At 38.6% G+C, this 22,905-nt stretch overlaps 1 protein-coding gene across 3 annotated transcripts in view; it reads left to right on the forward strand.

Moving 5' to 3' along the window:
• Mib1 (MIB E3 ubiquitin protein ligase 1) overlaps window positions 1–21,964 on the forward strand; it is a 124,552-nt gene extending 102,588 nt beyond the window's left edge. The window contains exons 17-22 of one of the 3 annotated variants that reach the window (XM_087593018.1): window positions 2,385–2,577; window positions 4,329–4,407; window positions 8,404–8,517; window positions 11,657–11,757; window positions 15,411–15,582; window positions 21,216–21,964. In XM_087593018.1, coding sequence (XP_087449144.1) covers window positions 2,385–2,577; window positions 4,329–4,407; window positions 8,404–8,517; window positions 11,657–11,757; window positions 15,411–15,551 — 628 coding nt within the window. In that variant the 3' untranslated portion in view covers window positions 15,552–15,582; window positions 21,216–21,964. Of the gene's footprint in view, window positions 1–2,384; window positions 2,578–4,328; window positions 4,408–8,403; window positions 8,518–11,656; window positions 11,758–15,410; window positions 15,649–17,875; window positions 21,138–21,215 lie in introns of those variants that run through there. The other 2 variants (XM_087593016.1, NM_001107405.2) reach the window with 2 other exon arrangements.
• The last annotated feature ends 941 nt before the right edge of the window (window positions 21,965–22,905 follow it).

A 22,905-nucleotide genomic window follows, 5' to 3' on the forward strand; every position in this document is an offset into this window, starting at 1 on the left:
AGAATGAAGAAAAGAGCTGCCAGGTTGATTGGGCATTTTCCCTAAAGATGATCACTTCACACATTCCTATGTGAAATGTCAGTAATTTTAGTGAAAACTTCTGGTATACATTTTTTTAACTGAGTAGGCACACAAAAAGTACACATCTCTTTTGACCTTTATATCTCTTATTAGCGATAATATTGGTAGCTTTCCCCTTTTGTATTTTCTCAACCTTTTCTTTTAGATCATGTCACTCCTTTTTTTCTTTTTCTTTTTCTTTTTTTTTTTTCTTTTTTCTTTTTTTTTTGAGCTGGGGACCGAATCCAGGGCCTTGCGCTTGCTAGGCAAGCGCTTTACCACTGAGCTAAATCCCCAACCCCGTCACTCCTTTTTTAAAAAATATTTTATATATGTGAGTACTGTTGCTATCTTTAGACACACATCAGATCCCTTTACAGGTGGTTGTGAGCCACCATGTGGTTGCTGGGAACTGAACTTGGGACCTCTGAAAGAGCAGCCAGTGCACTTAACTGCTGAGCCATCTCTCCAGTCCTTTCTCACTTCTTTTAAAATGTATCTGTAACCACTGGACAGTGGTGACACACACTCCTAATCCCAGCAATCTGGAGGCAGAGGCAGGTGGGTCTCTGAGAAAGAGGCCAGACAGGTCTACAGAGTGAGTTTTAGGGCACACAGGAGTACACAGAGAAACAAAAATAAACAAGAACAAGAACAAAGTATATGTAATGATGAAATGACATTACTTTGGATTTCATGAACAGAACTTGTGATGGGTAAAAGTAAGATGAAGGGGTTGGGGATTTAGCTCAGTGGTAGAGCACTTGCCTAGCAAGCGCAAGGCCCTGGGTTCGGTCCCCAGCTCCGAAAAAAAGAAAAAGGAAAAAAAAAAAGTAAGAGTGTGTGTGTGTGTGTGTGTGTGTGTGTGTGTGTGTGTGTGTGTGTGTGTGTGTGAGAGAGAGAGAGAGAGAGAGAGAGAGAGTATTGATAATGAAAAGACAGAGGAGTATGTGTGTGTTAAAGAAAATATATTGAGGATTTATTTTAAAGATTCATTTTAGTTATTTTTAATTTTGTGTCTGTCAAGACAGGAGGTTTCAGATCCCCCTGGAGCTGTGTCCTCTGAAGCACAGTACATTCTCTTAACCACTGAGATGTCTTTTTATCTCTCTTTTAATATAAGTAACTTAAGTGGGAACCTAAGCTAGCTTGGTACCCCAACTTTAAGTATTTTAATGTATATATTTAAATTATATATATATATAATTATATCTTTAAGGAACTTAACATTCTGATATAGGAATACAGAATATATTTATAAATAGATACAAAACACTCTCATTACTACAATAATAACTTTGAGCAGTGGGGCATTACTATAGAACCTTTATGTGCATTCATAAGTTCCTAAAACCTGTATTAATTTTTCATAGCTATATTAGTTATACACACATGTATTTCCTGCCTGCTTCTACATATTTATGAACTGTAGTCTACCTTTCTGAAGTATAATTTTAGCCTTCTGAACAGCACATTCAGTGGAATGTCAGAATAGCAGCTAAAGTGTCTTCTTTACAGTTTTTCACCCTTTTTGAACTCTGGTGGTGTTTGTTTATTCTATGTGTATAAGCACACTGTTGCTGTCTTCAGACACCCAGAAGAGGGCATCTGATCCCAATTACAGATGGTTATGAGCCACAATGTGGCTGCTGGAAATTGAACTCAGGACCTCTGGAAGAGCAGTGAGTGCTTTTAACCACTGAGCCATCGCTCCAGTCCCTGGTGATTTATTAATATATCATTAATATAGTAATATAGTGCTACTTGAGATTTTTGTTCCATTCCTCTGGCAGCCTCTGCTGTGTCGTGTAGATAGAACATTTCACTTACATTTGTTTTTTTGTTTATTTTGAGACAAAGACTCACTATGTTGCTCTGACTTATTAAACTCACTGTGTAGGCCAGGCTGTTCTTGAACTCACAGAGACCCACCTGTCTCTGCTTCTTGAATGCTGGGATTAAAAGCATGCACCCCTACAACCAGCTCATTAAATTACCTTTTGCTAGTGTTTTTAGCTTTTTATTGTAAGTTCACTTTTTTTCATTGAGTCTTAATTTAGAGATTGACTGGCACCAGAAGAATGTGAATGTGCAGAGAGGTTATAAATAGGAAAATGAACCTTTTTGGTCTATGCTTTTGAGCAATAAAGATGAAATAAGCAATTATAAATTTAAAAAATAGAAAAAGTTTTAAATAACGTTGACATTTGATTTTTAATATAATCTGGTTTTATGTGTGCTGGTAACACTCTGGATGTTAAAAAATTAACATATTTGTTTAGAATATTTGGATGGACCTGATTTGAAATATTTTGTTTTCTTAGTGGCCAAGTGGGTTCTCGGAGTCCTTCTATGATTAGCAATGATTCTGAAACCTTAGAGGAGTGTATGGTGTGCTCAGACATGAAGAGAGACACTCTTTTTGGTCCATGTGGACACATTGCGACGTGTTCTTTGTGTTCTCCTCGTGTCAAGAAATGCCTCATTTGTAAAGAACAGGTTCAGTCCAGGACGAAGGTAATAAACTGGCCAGTATTTTGCTGTTGTGGTGTATTGTGGAGTTCTGTAAGACGTAATGCTCTCCTCTCTGATAGGTATTTTACTGTGCTCTTACAAATAGGTTAAATATCATAATACATAATTTATATATTTAAAGAGATTATTAGTTCAGAGTTTCTGAATTGATTTCTAGTCTATTCTTACTAATGTTCCTTGTGACGTTTGTTATCAGAATTTAAAGGCCATACATAGTTTTTAAGTCTTTCTTTTTAGTTTACATTTCCTTTTTATATCTAAAGTATAATACTTAAAAAAATTAGTCACCTGTTTTTCTTTCAGAGCCTTTTACGATTTAGATACATTCTTTCAGAGTCTTTTACAACTTAGACACATTGAATTCTGCTTTATATTACTACGAAGTTTTAAAATCTGTGGAAATTTAAAAAAACAGACATGTCTAAGCAATCAACAGATTTTCTGGGTTACTAGCTGTTTTTGACCATGAGGAAATAGTGACCCCAAGTATTTAAAGGGGAATCAACAGTTTCATGGAAGAAAAATCCTAAAACTCATATTTAGTGGAAAGGGTGTTTTTAAGAGGAATCATTTGGATTTTTCAGTAATTAGGTTAGTTTAAATACATTACAAATTAATATATACTTTTTGTTGAATTAGGAAGTAAAAGTTTGTTTGTTCATTGTAAGTGCTAGCAATCAAAGTGGGAAGTGATCACTTTGTTAAGTAACGTCACTACATGCTGGGAGGACATCATCTGCTCAGAGTCACAAAATGCTTTGATTCAGTTGTTCCACGGTGGGAGTGTAACCTGAGAAAATAATCCAGAAGGGGAATATTTGTGCTTAGAAAGTCTTTTCTTTTAAATAGGAGGAAGGATAGACACGTCATTATTAGATCAATTTGCTCTATTATTTCAAACTCTTACAAATATTAGTAGGTAATTTATTAGTATTGGTGGTGGTTTTTTAGTTCAAGAATATCAGAGACCAACACGGTTTTACTCTACTAAACTAGTTTGCCAGGAGTGCAAACTCCATGTACAATTCTGAGTCATAGGCTGGGAGAGCACAGGTACATGAAAGCAAGCAAGAGCACAGTGTTTCAGTGCTTGGATGGTGTTATAGTGAGAGATGGTCATTTCTGGATAACAGTACTAATAAGTCAAAGGTAGTTAAGCGTGACTGTGCTGAAGTAAGGTAGCCTGTTTGGAAAACAAGCGTGAATCTAAGGCAGTGGTATGAGCTAGAAGGAAAAGGGTTTGTTATAGTACACAAATTGTACACATTGTAGATGAGGTCAAATCGAAATTGTAAGTCGGTTGTGGAAGACTTATAGACTTAGAAACAGGATGGGTGAGGGATGACCTAATGCTTTGGGCTCTAGGAAGCATGGGGATTGGCCAGATCCTAGAAGGGGTTTTTATGAAGAATTGCCTTGATGGAGGCAACACAGACACCCTCTGTTAAAGTTAAGCCCAGCAGTTTGACTGATCTGGGTAGGATTTTGTTGTTTGGTGTCCTCACAGCCATTTGCTTTAATATTTAATATTTAGTATTTTATTAAAATTTCCTTAAAGTTTTTGAAAAAAAGGAAACTAACATTTAGCTCCTTGTCCCTGACCTCAGCTGCAGTGGCATCTCTCTACACAGCTCTTCATGTCAGGTTCTGGAGTGGGGAAAGACACGGCCATGTAAGCTGCTGGGGTGACATGATTTCTCTGCAGTTGTTCACTCTGCCTTTTCTCACTGTAGATTGAAGAATGTGTGGTGTGTTCTGACAAGAAAGCAGCCGTTCTCTTTCAACCTTGTGGGCACATGTGTGCTTGTGAGAGTAAGTAGCCTATTGGGAACCTGCCCAGTGTTATCATAGCAACAACAGTGAAGGACTGCATCTCCGATGTTTGTTTATTGGCTAACCCATCTGCAGAAAAGCTGGACAAGCATTTAGTACCTTTTTGGTCTTTACTTTTGAGCAACAGAGTATACTGAATAATTTGACCACTGAAATTCTATGTTCTGTCAGATTGGACTCTTTAAATTAATTTTGGCTTTTATTGGTGTGTTATTTACTTATTTATTTTTGAATTGTTAATTTATTTTGTGCTACCACAAAAGGATCTCCTCCCCCAGTCCCCGGACACACACAGTAGAGACTTCCACAGCAGTTACAACATTGAGTCCCTCCTTTTGCATGTAGCAGTGGTTGGTGTGTGCTAGAGCACCTTCATGTCTTCACCTTCATGTTGCTTTCCCTGTGTCCCTGCCCAATTCCTCAGCTCTAATCTTGTTATGTTAATATTAGGTTAGGGGAAATTTAATAAGTCTTTTCTTTGGGAAGACAATATTGAAGCTTTTGAGATGCTTTAAATAGTGGTCCTCAAATTTCCTAATGCTGTGTGACCCTGTAATACAGTTCCCCATGTTGTGATGACCCCAACCATAAAATTATTTTTGCTACCTCTTCATAACTGTGATCTACTATTGTTAAGAATCACAATGTGTCTTTTATTACAATATGATGTACAGGATATCTGATGTAACCCTGTGAAAGGGTTGTTCGACCCCCAAGGGGGTCATAAGCCACAGGTTGAGAAACTGCTTTAAAGTCTCCCTTAAGGACATTTACCTTAAAAAAAAAAAAGGATTTTATTTATTTATTATATATAAGTGCATTGTAGCTGTCTTCAGATAGAAGAGGGCATCGGATCCCATTACAGATGGTTGTGAGCCACCATATGGTTGCTGGGAATTGAACTCAGGACCTCTGAAAAAACAGTCAGTGCTCTTAACTGCTGAGCTATCTGTCCAGCCAAAGGACATTTATTTTGAAGGCCTTGACTTTTTATATCCCTCTAATATCTTACAATATTTTAAATTCTCTTTCTTTTGTTGGCTTTTGTTTGTTTTGTTTTACTTATCAGTAAAAGATCTCAAAAAGTTTTAATACTTTGTTTAAATGGTATTTCATATTACAAAATACGTTAGTCAGGAAGTATTGGTTTTTAATATAAGTAGAATAGTATGCAAATTACATTGCCTTATTGGTAGAGATGCCCTTTAAATGTTAAATTTTATTTTATATTTATTTATATTTATATATATGATTTATATTTATTTTTGTGTATGTCTGTGGGTTATACATGTACCTATGGGTCTGTAACTAACATGTGTGTAGGGGAATCTGAGGACACTGGAGGGAGCTGGTTCTCTCTTCTTCCCTGTAGGTTCTGGGGCTCAAACTCAGATGGTCAAACTTGATCACAAATGTCTTACCCATTGAACTGTTTTATAGGTCCCAGGAATACTGGTGTTTTGTTTTTATTTTTGTTTTAATTTTTTTCATTCTGATAGAAAACTAAACATAGGGTTAAGGATTTGTACTGTTGACAGTCTAACTCAAGTAATTGTTTCTATTTACTGAGGTAGGTGTAAAGGCTGTCATCAGCCGTCACAACAACATGAAAGACATACCCTCTCTTTAGCAAACTTTTGTAGACCAGAGGTTAGCAAACATTTTTCTGTCTGAGAACAAACAATGTCCCTTGGCTTTGTAGACCACATGACTTTGCAGTGGTCACTCACCTCTCCCAACTGCCCAGCATCGCCACTGCAGTCCGGAAGTGACCATAGGAGCGATGTAACTGTCTGGGTTTTAATAGAAGCTTATTCACGTGGACAGGCTTTGGGGCAGTGACTTGTTGACTCCTTCCTACTGTAGACCAAGTAATGCCTGTGTGAGATTTGAAAGATAGTTAAGTACACAGTCCCTTGAGCCTTAATATTTTATTTTTCCCCAAGGATTTCCAAAACTTTTACAAGATTCTCACTTTGTAGTGTACTAGCTAACTTCGAACTTTTAACTCTGAACTAGACATTTTACTCTCTTTTTAAATGTATCATAATTCAATCTTCAGCACAATCATAGTTAGGTGAGTTTTCCACGTTTTCCTGTTTAGTTATGGTTCTTGGGACCACTCCTGTGGTCTCTTGCACGTTGAGTAAGTGTAATGCTGCAGAGCTACATCCGCAGCCCGAAACTTTGTGTTTGTTTGGGTTTTTGGAAAGGGTCTTACATGTAGCCCAGGCTAACCTTGAACTTTTGATCTTTCCACTTCTGCCTCCCAAGTACAGGAATTGCCTGTGTGCCCCCTGCTGCCCAGCTTCTAAGCATGCTATTGACCACTTACTTATGGCTGAGGCAAACAGTCCTCTCATAATGAGTATATGCTGAAGTGTTTAGTTCAGAACCAATGCTACAGTGATGTTAGCAGAGCGTTGGAGTCTTGAAGAGTATAAAGTACCTTGACCATTCAAAGGAAGAGTGTTACAACCCTTTTGAAGAGGCTAATTATTTATTTATTTAGAAAATTCCATTGTTTAGAAATATATAATCAAACAGTTATAGGACGTCCATGTGGTTTTGGTGGTATGTTTGTTTAGTATATAATACATTAATCCCCCAGACTAAAGACAAATCTCAGACTAGATTTGTTAGTGCCCAAGGTTAGACTGGGCTACATGTAACTGCATATTGCATCACCAAGCATGGGACTGGTCTATGTTCATGTTTCGATGTCAGACTGGATAATAATTCTCTACCCAGTGTGTTGTCATTAGATGTGTATAGCACCCTGTCCACATCCACGATTCCATGGCTTAATAAAGTTTGAAATGAAGCATACTTACGTGGTAAATGCTGATAAAAAAGAACATGTTAACTTACTATTTCTTATTTTATAATTAACAAGTTCAAATGTAAGATGATATGAATATTCAATAATTTATGTTGTGCCTAGATATTTTTCTTTCTTTAAGAGATTTTTAAATTTGTATTCTATGTGTATGTTTTGCCTGAATGTATGTCTGTGCACTGTACATGCAGTGCCTTAGGAGGCCAGGAGAGGGTGCTAGCTTGCCCCGACTGGAATTGCTGATGAGCTGCCATGTGGGAACTGAATCTGGATTTTCAGGAAGAGCAGCTAGTGTTCTTAACCACCCCTAAGCCCTCTCTCCAGCTGCAGTGTTTCTTTTCTATAGTGAGAAAGGCTACTAAACTACAGTTTTTGAAAATTTCTCATGAAAAAGAAGGTTTTATGGAAACATTTTCCTAGTTACTCTGAAGTAGTGCTTCAGGTAACAGAAGGGAACCCCAGGGAAGGGAAGAATAAACCATGTATTATAGAAAATGTTTCTAGGAAATTAACATTCGGTCGTCATATTTTAGGGAGGCAGAGGAATCCCTGAGAGAATGAAGGGCCAAGTGAATACGTCATGTTAAATGGGCAAGGCTATATCAACAGCCCCAGAGCTTCAGACTGATGGGAAATAGCAAGTGCACATGCTTACAGTGCGTGCAGTGACCGCTGTAGGTTCCTCCTCTCAGATGTGCACATCTGCGTACAGCACTCACAGGTCCAACATTAACTGAATGTGTCAACAGTATTTCTCTCCATTGTCTAAGCCTTTTCTAAGATCTTTTTTTTTCTTTTGCTTGTTTATTTTTTTTTATGGACCTTAAAACAGGATTATAATTTGTATACCACCATTGCCAGCTAAATTTTATGATTTGGAAATATTTATTTGAAAAAAATTTACTATTCAGTTCATTAGGAAATGTTTTCCTAAAAGGTTCTTTGTTCCAGTGGACAGTTCCCATTCTTAGGTTAATAACATGATATTAAGGTAGGATATTATTTTATAACTTGTTGTTGCTAGGATCTTGTATGTTTCTTTAATGTTTGCTTCAGTATGTGGTTAATTTATAGAAATACAGCGGAGAAAGGCAACTGTTCTTAAGCTGAAGCTAAAGAAGTGTTCTCATTTTCAGACTGTGCTAGCCTGATGAAAAAGTGTGTGCAGTGCCGGGCAGTGGTTGAGCGGAGGGTGCCTTTCATCACATGCTGCGGTGGCAAGAGCTCGGAAGAGCCCTCTGATGATATCTGTGAGTGTCCTCTGTTGAGGGGTTCTTAGTTTGCTTTCTTTTTGGGTATATCCTTCCATTATAGTATGCTGTGGCCTTGTTCAACCTAAGATAGGTGGTGAGGTCTATTGACAAGAGGAGTAGGGATGATTTTTTTGGGTGCTATTGTTAGTTATAAGAAATGTAAAATTAAATTTTTATTTAGTTTGTAGTATGCTTATAGACTTTTAAAGTGTGTGTGTGTGTGTGTAAATGGAAATCAGAGTACAACTCTGGAATTGGTTCTCTCCCTCATCCTTAACTTGGGTTCTGGGGATCTAGGTTTATTGGGCAAGAGCCAAGCTTTTTTACTATTGAGCCAATCTTGCCAGCTTAACATTACACTTCTGAGGCTTTGCAATATGAAGAACATTATATTCTTACTTAAAGAATATTTGCTTTTTGTTTTAAAGATGAAATTTAGTGGCTGTGTTTATACATCTATTTCTGGGAGTCAGATTAATTCAGCATATATTATACCAATGAGCTGTGTACCAGACGAATTTAGTATATTTGGAAATGGGGCACAGAATTCCAATTTAATTTTTTTTTCAGTTTACAAATGTATTAACTTGGTCCCTTTACATAGCAGGATTGCAAGATCATCTAATTTGCATGTATTACCTTGGATAGTAATTATTAGGGACAGAGTAAGCTGAATTGTAACACAGACAATCAGAGAGATGAAAATAATTAACTTTCACATTATTTCCTCTTATTTCATTGTGCTGGCAAAATGAAGTCATTGCTCATGCTTAGTGAGCAGTAACCTGTTGGCTTTTATTCCTAAGCCCTGCCTCCTACTTTTTCAGTCATAAAGTGTTTTAACATTTTTTCCTTTTGGGTCAGTGTCTTAGGCAGTGTTATATTGCTGTGAAGAGACACTATCACCACAAGTCCTGTAAAGGAAGCCATTTAATTGGGGCTTGCTTACAGTTTCATGTTAGTTCATTGTCATCATCCTAGTGGGACGTGCTGCAGGGCAGGCTTGATGCTGAAGAAGTAGTGGAGAGCACTGTCTGGGTTTACAGGGAGCAGGAAGCAGCTCTGGGATGGGCTGGGCTTCTGGAACCACAAGCCTCCCCCAGTAACACTCTGTGCCCACAAGGCCACATCTCCTATTCCCTGTCAGGTAGTGCCAGTCCCTGATGACCAGCGTCCAAACCCATGAGCCTATGGGAGCCATTCCTATTCAAGCCACCACAGTGAGAGAGAGAGCTGACTCAGCAGGTAGAGAACACACCACGTGATCCTGACATCCTGATTCAGTCCCTAGGTACAGGTACCTAAGGATTTACTGGATTCTTGGTTTTTTAAACATGTTTGGTAAATAGATGAGGAAGAACATTGCTACATACACCTCTGCCCAAAGCTCCTGCCTTTTGCCTTTTTCATAAAGAGAGAAGAATAAAATTCTGAGGCATGGGTATTAGCTAGAATAAAAAGTCAAGGATGTTCAGAGCAGGGCAGATAAAATCAAAGCGCTCATATTTACAGCTTTCTGAACTTTTCAGACCGGATTTTTAACGATAAGGAAATCTTGGCATAAAGAAAGGAGGGTCAGGCTTGAGTGGTTGTGCCTGCCATCCCACTGTAGAGAATACTCCTTTCCCTCCATCCACTCGTCCTCCATTTCCTTTAAGAAAAGAGTTGCCCTCCAAGGGACATCAACCAAATGTGGCATAACAAGTTGAATAAGACTAGGCACAAACCCTCCTATCAAGGCTGGATGAGGCAACCCAGTAGGAAGAAAAGGGTCCCAAGAGTTAGCCAAAGAATCAGAGATACAGCCCACTCCTACTGTTGGGATTCAATGAGAACACAGAGCTACACAACCATAACATAAATGCAGAGGGCCTATCTCAGACCCATACAGGCTCTGTGATTGTCACTTCAGTCTCTGTGAGCCCCTGTGAGCCCTGCTTAGTTGATCCTGTGAGTGTTCTTGTATGGGGTTCCTTGAGCCCTGCGTAATGTTTGACTGTGGGTCTCTGCATCTTCTTTGGCACATGCTTTTGTTTCTAGCACCTGAGAGACAGAGGCAGGCAGATCTCTAAATTTAAGGCCAGCATATTCTGTGTAGTGAGTTTTAGGCCAGTCATTTACATAGTAAGACTCTGTCTAAATGACCATTGATGTCGTCATCATTATTCCCATCCCCATCCTAGTATGGTGGGTGCTACCTGTAATCTGAACACTTTGGAAGTAGAATAAGATCAGGAGTTTATGGCCAGCCTGGGCTACATCGTGTGTTCAAGGCTAGTCTGGGCAATGTGAACTTTGTCTAGAAAGGAATATGCATTTTTTTAAAGTTATCAGGAGACAGATTAACACTCCTTTAGTAGTTATTTTGTTATGATTCTAGTGGCCAATGAGCAGAGAAAAAGGAGTGCATGTTTTGAACTTGCCAGAGGAAGCGAGTAGAACCCTTCAAAACTTAGAAGTTCTCTTTTGCTTCAAACCTCTCTCTCTTCCTACCTCTGCCTTTGTGTTTTTTTTTTTTTGGGGGGGGGGGGGGGGGATAAGGTCTTTCTATGTAGTCCAGACTGACCTTGACCTAATGGCAATACTCCTGTCTTTAGTCTTGTGAGTGTGCAGCTGTAATCATTCATTACCATGTCTGGATTCCTCTATTTCTTTTTTAAAAATTATATATGCGGAAACGTATGTTCAGGTGCTTATAAACGCACGGAAACATATGTACAGGTGCTTATTAACTCAGGAGGCATTGAAGGCCCCGGAGCTGCAGTTACTGAGCTGATTGTAAGTCCTGTGACTTGGCTGCCGAGAGCTGAACTCCGGCTCTCCATAAGAACATTGTGAACATTCAGCCACCAAGCAACCCTCCCTAGCCCCCAAACTTTTTTCTCTTTAAGATGTAAGTGACGGTTATGTAGATGTCACTACTGTTTCTTTTCTCTCCGAATGGAATGCAGTTTTGAAGAAGGCCCTAAACGTTAGCCTCTTCTATGCCTTTCTTCTGTTGTTAAGTTTATACAACCCGTGGCATGAAGGCATTCTACCAATCATTTTTTGTTTTTTTAATAATTAAAAGTTTAGAAATATGGCATTATGTCAAAACAGTAATAACTAAGAAGGTTTTTCTTAAATTCTGTTCTAGCGAGTGGGAATATCCCAGTGCTGCAGAAGGACAAAGACAACACAAATGTCAATGCAGACGTGCAGAAGCTGCAGCAGCAGCTTCAGGACATTAAGGAGCAGGTAATGATTGCATCCCAGCACCCAAGTGACTCCTACTCACCCAAGTGACGCTCATTTGGTGATCATCTGCCGGTCCAGTGACCTTGTCTCTAGGCACGGTTTGCCATAGCAGGTCACTTTTAGTGTTCACATGGAGCAATGACTAGTGTCTGACCTTGAGGTGGAGTCAGACATCTTCCAAAACATGGAACCCAGATAGCAGCAGACATGGTTGGACAAACCCTGAGAAGCGCAGTGAGGCACCTTTTGAACATTTGACAGCCGTGAAGACTCTTGGGACAGGTTGAAGCAGAGTGGGCAGCAGCAGTGCTCCTTCCTGCACTGCTGCTAGGAGAGGCTGCTGCCAAGGCTGGCCTGCTCAGTGCACTTAGACGCTGTCGTCGTTACCTACACAAGATGCTGCTTACAGCTACAGGCCTGGTGGACATCAGCGTGTACAGGCTGGGCAGTGATTTTCTCTGCTATTAGGAAGCAGAAGGCCTGGTACAAGAGTGTGGTCATATTGTGGACTTCTCTGACTTGTGTACATTTCTATCTGTATATACTTTAATACGTCAGAGGGGTCGTGACCCACAGGTTGAGAACCATGGCAATAGCAGTTGGTTCACGATAATTCATGACCAGAGGAAAATAGGAAGACTAGTTTAAAACTGAATGCATGTGTTTACTAAGCCTTTGAACACATATCTAAAGAGAGAAAACTTTATATTGAGTTGGATTTTTTCTATAGAATCAGCATTTAGCAATAATTCTTAAATAGTGACTAAGTAAAGATAAATAAGGACTTAAAGGTGTTTTTTTCCTCTTTGTTTGTCTTCCCCTCCCCCCTGTCCTATTGCATGGGTTTCATGTGTGGTGTCTGCACATGTTTGTATTTATGCATGTGCAAGGTTGACAAATGTTTTCCTTGGTAGCTCTCTGCCTGCCTTGTTGAACCTGAACCTGAAGGTTCTCCTGAACCTGCAAATCACTGTTCTGGCTAGGGTGGCTACCAGCATGCTCCAGGGACTCCCTAACTGCCTCCTGCACACCAGCATTGCAAGTGGGCCAGTGTGCTTACCTGGATTTTCACATGAGTTCTGGGATTCTGAACCCTGGTCCTCACTTGCTCGGGAACCATAACTATTGAATCATTTCTTTGACCCTTGTTTGTCTTTAATTTTTAAGTTAGCATACAGACTTTTGGGTTCCATTATGACATTTTTATAGATACATGTTATTCTTTGCTCTTATTTGTAACCCTCCCCACATCCCTACCAGTCAACCTTCCTTTTGTTGGTTGTCCCTTATCCCCTCCCCTACTTTAGGGTTTCTTACTGCTTTTGTGTCTCATGTGTTCCATTGCACTCTTGGCTACCTGCCTTCACATATATCCCTCCCCTCTTACATTCCTCTTTATGCTTTGTCAGTATGGATAAACACACACAGGCATTTGTAGACATTTAAATCCAGACTCTGCATATGAGAAATATGGGAATATTTGGTTTTCTGAGGCTGACTTGTTTCATGTACTGTGATTTCCAGCTCCTTCCGGTTTCCTGCCAGCATCATGATTTCATTCTTCATTATGGTTGATTTCATTTTTATGTGCCACATTTTCTATCTGTTGATAGGCATCCAGGCTGGTTCCACTTATTATGAATAGTGTGACAGTGAACATGGATGTGCAAGTCTCTGGTATACTGATGTAGAGTCCCAGGTGTGGGATAGCTGGATCTTACAGCAGTTCTGGTTTTAGCTTGTTTAATTTTGTTTCTTGTTTTTGTTTTGTTTTTAAGAATCTTCATGCTAATTTCTGTGGAGGTGGTAGCCGTTTGTGTCCCCTCATCAGGGTCTCTTTCCCTACAGCCTTGCCAGCACTTGATTCTGACGGCTGTTGTCACTTGAGTGAGATGGAAACAGTTTTAATTTACATTTCTCTGATGAGGAAAACTTTTTCAGATATTTCTTGGCCATATATTTCTTCTTTTGAGAATTATTTGATTCATTAACACATTTTGGTTGGAAATTTGTTTAATGTTTGGAGTTTTGTATTCTCTATATATTAATCTCCTGTATAATGTAGTTGGTGTAAGTCGTCTCCTGATTAATTAGTTATGCAGTCTGTGTGTTCATGAGTATGCATATATGTGTGAATGCACACGAGGAAGCCAGTGGTCATTTTCAGGCACTTTATTTATTTATTTATCCTCCCACCCTAGCACTGAAATGAGCTGCCATAGGCTGCCCCTTGTGAAGTGTTGGGGATCTGAATTCATGTCCACTGCTTGTCCTAAGAAGCGCTTTTCTGGTGGATCAGCTCCTTAGCTGTAATTTGTTTAATATTTTAGACAAGACATGGTTCCTTTGTAACCATGGATGGCCTGGAATTCGTTGTGTAGACCGAGCTGATCCTGAATGTGATCTTCTTGCTTCAGCTTCCAGAGTGCTAGGAGCATATGTGTCACCATGACAGGCTGTAGATTGTCTCTTTGCTGACAGCTTCTTTTGCTCAGAGAAAGTTTGTTATTTATTAAAGATTATTAATGTAGATAGGTACATATTTGACTTAGTCTAACAAAATAAAGCAGTTTTGGACTTGGAGAGATGCTCAATGGTTAAGAGCCACTTGGCAGCTTTTCCAGAGATCCTGAGTTTAATTCCCAGCAACCACATGGCCGAGTAAAATGGATTTTTATTAGTGTAAGCTATGTTTATGAATAAATAATGATTTTCTACTAGGGTGGCTAAAAGCACGCACCTATGTTTTCCCAAGCCTTGATAACAGAGTAGTACTGCACAGTGTTTGAGAGCAAGAACTCTGGGGCTAGAAGTTCCAGGCTGACATGTCTTGAAGATGTTTTGAACCGTGGTAAGCCAGTTCGTTTTTCAAGTGGACTGGGGCTGTACTGTGTCTAGGAGTGTAGTCCTAGCGAGGGCTGTCAGCTGCGTGTCTACACTGCTTGCCACGCCAGTGACACGCACCTGGGTACCTGCAGTAGCAAGTCTGCTTCACGTGCAGTGGAGCTGCTTTGTCTGTTGTTGCTCAAGTTCTTTTTGTATTTGCATTCTTTGTTTTGTGTAATAGTTACTTTTAGTGTTTATTATCACTTATGTTGTATGTGTTTGGCTGCAAGAGTTTAGTGTATTTCACATATGCAGAAGCCAGTGGAGATGAGACCCTGGAACTGTGAGCCAGCATGGCATGTGAGTGCTGGGAACCAAACTCAGGTCCTTTGCAAGAGCAGTGAGCATGGGAGCCCTATGAGGTGTTGTCTCCACCCCCAATATTTGTTATTTGTTTTATGTGCTACCTTTATACTGCTTTTAAATGATAACTGGTGTCTGTTTTGTAGGGATCACATTTTATTATAATAACTATTTTTGAACAACTAACTTGTAAATAACTAAGTTTTTTCAAGATGTGCATTGTAGCACACACCTTACTTCCAGTACTTGGGAGGCAGAGACAGGCAGACCAGCCTGGCCTACAAACTGAGTTCACTAGCTATGGCAATACAATAAGGCCTAGTCTCAAATCCTGAAGAGTTTATTTCTGAAAAGCAGTAGATTAACTAAAATCAGGATAGAAAATTAATGATAGAAAAGACTTGTCATGTTACACTTAAAGTATAAAATGGCTCCCACTTACTCAGTCTCTCATTGTGTTTCAGACAATGTGCCCTGTGTGCTTGGATCGCCTGAAGAACATGATTTTCCTCTGTGGCCACGGAACATGCCAGCTCTGTGGAGACCGAATGAGTGAATGCCCGATTTGTCGCAAGGCAATAGAACGAAGGATTCTTTTGTACTGATTAAGAAACACAGAGTGTCTTGTTAGCTAAAGTATGTGATCATGAGATCTATCTTTGTAAGTTCTAAAGCTAGTTGGGAGTTTAATCTAGTGGGTTAATTGGTAATTTCATAATTTCTTTCTTAGAATGTAATTAGACTATATGTGGACCACCATTACAATGAAAACATAACAGTGTTTGAAATTGCCAGAGTGAGTGAATGTGAGAGCGTGTGTGTGTGTGTGTGTGTGTGTGTGTGTGTGTGTGTGTGTGTGTGTTCCTCTTGAATTTGGAATATCAAATCCATGGTAACTCATAGAAAATTTGCTTTTGGCTTTGAAGAGGAATATCCTTTAAGGACCTCCTTTTACATTTTTCTATTGCATTTTTCTTTTTAAATATGTACACATTTGTTAAACCTTAGATGTTGGCTTACAAGGTCAGTATTCCACATGATTATCATGATTTCGCATGGTGAAATGACACACTGTTCCAAAAAGTCGTGCGGAAGGTGAGTGGGGCAAATCAGACTGTGTCATGTGTGCTTGGTGACACAGTGTGGTAGAGATACCTCCTGGCCGAGTCAGGCGTCTGAAGGAAAGATTGTATTTCAAGACACTTAGACATTATCCAAATGATTCTGAATCTTTAAATAAGTAGAAATATAGGGTGAGAGAATAATGACTACCTTATTTTCTAGACTTAACAGGAAAAATGACTAACTTAAATAAGTGAATAATTTCAAAATCACCAGTAGACAAGAAATGGCTAAGCAAAATTCTAGTGAGAACTGCAGGCTAGCTCAGAAAGACACAAGCACACCTCTACCTGGTCGTCACAGCTGCACTTCTTGTATTAACTTCTCACTGTTTGCTTCAGCCATTTATAGGAAAAGATCTGTGAAAAGTAATTTCATTTTTCCTTGTGACCGCTGACCTGGGCTTGATCTAATCAATGCGTGCACACCATCCTTTCTGTGCCTCTGAGGGCTCTTCAGCTGGGTGGTGCATTGTTAGAGGCAGCAGTCTTTTCTGTATGTCTATTAATTCTGACAGTGTTAGGGATTCTGCCTTCATCAGAAGCCTTGCTTCCGTTCTCTTGGATAGTAACTTTACTATAAAGAACGTAGTTTTTCTTTATACTCACAGCTTAGTGCCAGATACTTAGAGAAGGGTGCCAGGGCATGTGGAAAAGCATGGGAAATACATGTTGACTTGGTTAGGGGGCTAAGCATTTTGTCTCCTTTCAATGAGTAATCTCTGTATCTAGCCTAAGTATATGTGCATAAGAGTTTATTGTAAAAAATCTCTCCGTTATTTACAATAGTGTCTATTATTTGCTGTGTATAAGCATGTACTCTTAAGGATAGTGCTCTTTGAGGATAGCTTCCCCTGCGTTTGAATCTGGCTAGCTTGTATCGGGTTGTTTTTTTCTTTTTCTTTTTTTCCTTTTTTTTTTTCCCCTCTTTTTTTGCTGTAGCAACTAAATGTGGGAGAGCAGTGTCCAGCCTGGCTGTACTTTGTGCCTTGGCCCGGCCTCGCGGTGAGCTGAGCTGCTGGCTGCCATGCAGACTCAGCAGTTCTTTGTCTGTGTTGAGTTGAGTAACTGCTTTGTTTCTCCTTTGTGTCTTTGAGATAGAGTCTCACTGTGTATTCCAAGCTGACCTGGAACTTACTGTGTAGCTCAGGCTGGCCTCAACCTCATGATCTTCCTGCCTCTGCCTTCCAATTGTGGGATTATAGGAGGGGATCCCACTATATTTAACAACTGTTAATCATTTTGGAGGGTACAGTCCTTATTAGTTTCAAATTAGGAATATTGTAAGGAAGCAATGAGGCTATTTTCTAAGTATAATTTGAAGGTTTTTTGTTTTTTTAAAGATACATCTGATATGATGTTTACATAAAGAGACAAACTATCTTCTTGCAGACTTGGAAAGAGCAGAAACGAGGATCTTTTCTCTCTTGCCATAGGCTGCCCAACTCTTTCCACTTGTCCTCAGGCAAGGAGGGATGGCTGCTACACGGCGCGCTGCCCCAAGAACTTGTGCACCACAGCTGCACCCATTTCACTCCTTTCTCTCCCAAGCTGCAGTGCTAATCCCTATACCCTGTAAAAATTATGTCTGACAAGGGATAGACCTCCTGACCAGCTCCATCATCTCCTCAGTGCAGAGCAGAGCACACTAGGTTAGGAGAGAGAAGCCTCCCAGTCTCTGTAATGCTGGGCACTTACAGCTTCCTCTTTGTCACTTGGCCGTTCATGTTATGCATATTATGAACAGATGCACTTCTGTTCAGATCTTTAGGCATCTAAATTAGTGTACATTTGTTTTGGGTTTACAGGAGACAGTAAAACTAGGAACTGAATGAATCATGAATCATGCCAGCGACTCAGCGACTTCCTCCGCACTCCCTGAAACTACTACCTCCTAGTCTCTTCACAACACTTGGCCCCTTGGGCATCTTTCCTTCCTGTTACCCAAACCTCTTTTTCCTGTGCCTCAGACGAATTCTTACTTTTCTTTAGAATTATTTTTACAATGACATGCATTCATTTTTTAAAGTATTGGACTTTGGGGGCTAAATGGGGAGGGCAGGGAAGAAGGTCAGTGTCTTGGCGCACTCAGAGTTTATGCTGCAGTTGTGTATTTGCAGCCATCTGTGAACAAAAGGATGGGATCCTGAGGCATGTTAGCATTCCTAGCTGGTGTTTCAGGAGAGCTGTCCAGGAGCAATATTGGATTCACTTTCTGTACCCTTCTCCTATATTCACTAAGACTGTCAGCTTTCTTACTCAGCACACACACAACTTACCAGGCAGTGCTGTCACAGCTGCTCTTGTTCATATAGTCTAACATTCTTACCTGTGCTGTACACATAGGGAATTTTATTGGGAGCAGGGTTTTCAAGAGAATATAATTTTATATTAGTGTAAGAATATTATACTAGGCAAATGTTTAGTTTAGTTGCCTGAATTATGCTTAAGGTATCTGTAATTGAATAATGGCAAGTTAACCAGAAGGCTACTGAAACATAAAATTAACTGGAAATAACCCCTTAAATTTATATTTTTGATGACTTTAGCCTGAACATTTTATTTTAGAATGTCGAAAATGCATGCTGCTTAAGATTTGTCTAGTTCAAAACTGAAACCTTGCTGGGTCATTTTTACACACGGGAACATCCTGGTAGTTATGTATTGCCTAATGGATGGTTTTTGTTTATTTTGAATTCTGGACGCTTTTTGGATGAGGACTAGTTAAACTTGTCAACTAGGACAAGGCTGGATGGAGCAGAGCTGGCTTGAGGATTGGGGTTGCAGCAAACAGGAAACAAACACTAAGCACAGAGGAAAGGAGCATCATGTAGGACCTACCATGGTATTAGTGGAGAGGGTGTATTTAACTAAAACATAAAAAGGGGTCTATAAGGTCAGTTCTTCATGTGGCTTGTCAATCATTTTGTAAGTAACAGATTTTAACACGACTTGCTTTCAGAGTGTCAGAAATGTTTATAGTAATAATTTATATAAAAAAGTACTCATGGATACATTTTTGGTATTGTTTAAATTGCAGTGATAACCACATATTGCAGTGATAACCACATATTGCAGGACCTGTTGTCCTGACTGCTTCTAAACATGCAGTTCAGAAGGGTCACTTCCACTCAACTCGTTGGGAAACAAGGGTAGAACTTTATCCTACACCCATCAAATGCTCTCTTCTTCCTTCCCAGTGTGCAATAGGGTTCTGACTACTTATAACACAAACACTCAGATTACTGAGTAGAGTCATTTGTGTTTGCAAGATCCAAACCTAAGTAAACAGCAGGTTCCCGAGAATTGAGGAAGGGCATCTTTCCCCTGTTATAACTGTTATTTTTTTACATGTATGCTAATTGAACGTGTTTATTATTTTGTTTTGAGCCAGAGGGGGAAAATACATTTTAAATATGAGAAATAAGTTAGCTTTGGTTTTGTACTGTATTGGGAAGGTAATAGATTTTCACAAGTAATTTGTGCCTTGTTATAGATGTCAGTTGTCATTGAGTCTACCTGTCAAAGTCACAGAATACATTTTTCTTTCAAAATGGCAACCTAATTTAGCTTGCTTGAATATTACAATAGGAATGCTTACTGATACTACTTGATAATCATGTATATCCTTTTGACTTACACACACACACACACACACACACACACACACACACATTCAATAGCAGTATTGATAGTTACAGTTGTATGTCTTTAAACACTAAACATGAGGAAGCTTTTTAATGTTGTCTTGTGGGTGTGTGTTGCATTACTGCAGTGAGGGAGAAAGAAATCCTTCGCACCGAGCTTCAGTGGCTGATAAGTGGCTAGCAGTGGGTAAAATTACAGTGTAAAAATAGGAGTGGCTAGTTAATAAAGTTAAGTTGCTACCTTGGCATTTTCTACCTCCTTTTCTACCAGAATACTGCTTTTCTTTCCCCCGTCTAGCATCTTGTCTTATTTGTGGGAGAAAAGGAAACAACCTGAAGTTAAAGTTAGATTTTCTTTTTCTGAGAATTTAAGCAATAGGTACAGGAAAAGTGACCTGTCACATTAATTTGGTGCCTAAATGTAAAGGTTTGAATTGATATCTACAACTGTCTAAGAAGGAGAGTAGTGCTGAGTATTTGGACTGTCCTGTATAGTTCTCTTGATTTTATTTTAGAAACATGACTTCTTTCTTTCAAAAGCAAAGTGGTTTTCTAATTGTTTTATGAAATATGCCATTTTGTCTGAGTATAGTTTCAGGAAGCTATTGAAAGTTCTGACTCAGGGCTTTTTAACAGTTAAAGCAATTGTTACTATATTTTGGAAATTCCATCTGCATAATTCTTCAGTGCCTTGATTAACTTGGCAACACTTAAAAACTTTGTATTAGGCAACCTTCAGTGCACCAGCCATGACACGCATGTTCCAAGTCATACTGCTAAGCATGTGCAGGAGCCACCTGCCTGTGCTGGGTTTGCAGAATTCTTTAAGGGAAGTATTCTACATTTGCACTTGATACTTGTTTTTTTTTGTTTTTTTTATTCTGTTTTTTACAAACTGATTATTCAAGGCCATGGCACTGTTACCAGAAAAATGGTGTTTGCTTTCTATATGCATGTCACCTTAAACAGCTGTTGAAGAGAAGACAGAGCTCACACACTTTGTATCTAGTAGGAAAAGAAGATCAATTCAGAAAACAGATCATCTTCCTCAAGTGGAAACCAAACCAAACCCTTTGTTTAAGTGGTTCAGTTAAATAATTAATTGAAAGGAAATCATGAATTGCATGTCACTCTTAATGCTGATCTGTAGACTAAATGCATGTTTTTCTGTCTCCTTCAGTATGTGTCTGCCATTCTAAGTACAGTATTTTCAAATGGTAGAAAAAAGGCTGACTCAAATGTTTTGCTTTGTAATTTTTCCAGTTCTTTTTTAGCTTTCAATGTTGGAATAAATTTAAGTCTTGTTTATGGATAAAGTTTCTGTATGGAAAAATAATTCTTGCTTATTAGCTTTTGTTTAAGAAAAAAGCTTAGTAAAAACTAAGCTTTTAAAAATAAATGCAAACATTTACCATTAATAAAATCTGTGGTGTAATATGTTTTTCACTGACTTTTTGGAATCTAGTCTTTATAATAATATAAATGAATTTTTATTTTTAAGGCATTTGAAAGCAAATCTCAGTACATCAAAAAATTCTGTTATTGGAAAGAAAATTACCATATCTTTGAGAAACAAGGACATCTCTCCAACTCACTGTAAGAAGTAAGCATCCCCATCTAGAAGGCTCTCCTTGTGAGTGCTCACATGTCAGGAGCCTGTCCAAAGGTCAAAGAAGCTTGCATGTTTTAGCACCTACACTTACAGGATTAAGGTGTATTTGGAAAGTAACCCGAATAGAACAGACTTGATCAGAGAAAGCCAGACAGGAAGGACTCAGCTTTTCTCTCTATATAGATAACATATTTCTAAAAAGCTTATTTCTCTTCAGAAGACAAATATATTTGTGTCTGCGTGTGTATATATAACATTTTTAAAAAGTAGATATTTTCCAGCAATGATGTATCTCTCCTTTTCAGTGTTTTGTGACTACTCAGTCATTGAATAGTTTGGGGGTATTTTATTTTTAAAGTTGTGAGATGTACTTGTTTGTAAAGGTTTGAGAGGTTTTTCTAATTCTAGTTTAAAAGATATGTCAAATGTCTAAAAGAAAATCAATTGAAAACTAAATCTTTTGTTTAATTAATAAAAGCACATGTGTTCCATCTTTTAACCTGAATTTATTTTGGATAACCTCTAATTAATTGTATTTTGTGTTTATTTCTATTACTGTATAAGTAGATATCTCATGGTCCATATTTTTTACTAAATTGAAACTGCAGGTTTAATAATAAAAGACATTTTAGAAAATATGCTTTATATTTTTATCATTGACAGTTACCCTTCACATAGATTAGATTTCACTAATATGTTATGGCACAGCATATCTCAAACCTTTGGTAATGCTTTTTAGAGCAAGAGGAGATGTTCAGAAGCTGCAGGGACGCATGAAAGAAGTGGAATGCCAAAGTAATTGCTGTAGCCTGAGCCTCGGCTGATAGTTTCCCCATTTACAACCAAAATGATAGTTGATGAGCTCACTTTTCTTTCGTGAGAACTAATAATAATGATAACTGGAGTGAGTGAGTGCAATCCAGACCCGCAAACTAAGACTAATGATGAAGCAGGTGAGTTCAAGCCCACCGAACCACATGAGGCCTAGTTTAAAAAGGAAAACACAGTATGACCAACAGTTCTATCCCTGAGTCTTTTATGTTTATCTTATTTATTTATTTTACCACCTAAATGATTTAATTCCCTGAAAGGTGTTCCCGTCAAAGAAAACTGGGGACTCTGGATAGCTATCAAAAACACTGCCTTTAAAATAATTAGCCTTTAAAAACAAAGCAATGTGAAAAGATGATTTCATGCTGAATTTCATGGGATGTTTATAGAAGAAATTATGCCAGTTATGTACCGTCTCTGAGGAAGATAGAAACAGAATGAATGCTTTCCTGAGAGAGATTCCAGGCTTATAAGTAAAAAGACAATATGCCTTAGGTTTCTTTTTAATTTCATCTATGAATTCTATCAGTAAAAATACCACCAAAATGTATTCTGTGGATTTTGACAAAGTGACATTAAAGTTTATATGGAAAAAGAAAGTTTGAGGATTAATACTCTGTATACAGCTGAAGTTCCATAATCGGCCACATGCTAACTAGCAGATGAATGGATGAAGAAATTTGGTATATGTACAATCTGGCTGTAAAGAGTGAAATGTCATCTGACAAAAAATTGGTTAGAACTTAGA

Source organism: Rattus norvegicus, chromosome 18 (genome assembly GCF_021556685.1).
Source record: "Rattus norvegicus strain SHRSP/BbbUtx chromosome 18, alternate assembly SHRSP_T2T, whole genome shotgun sequence".
NCBI classification, from domain to species: domain Eukaryota; kingdom Metazoa; phylum Chordata; class Mammalia; order Rodentia; family Muridae; genus Rattus; species Rattus norvegicus.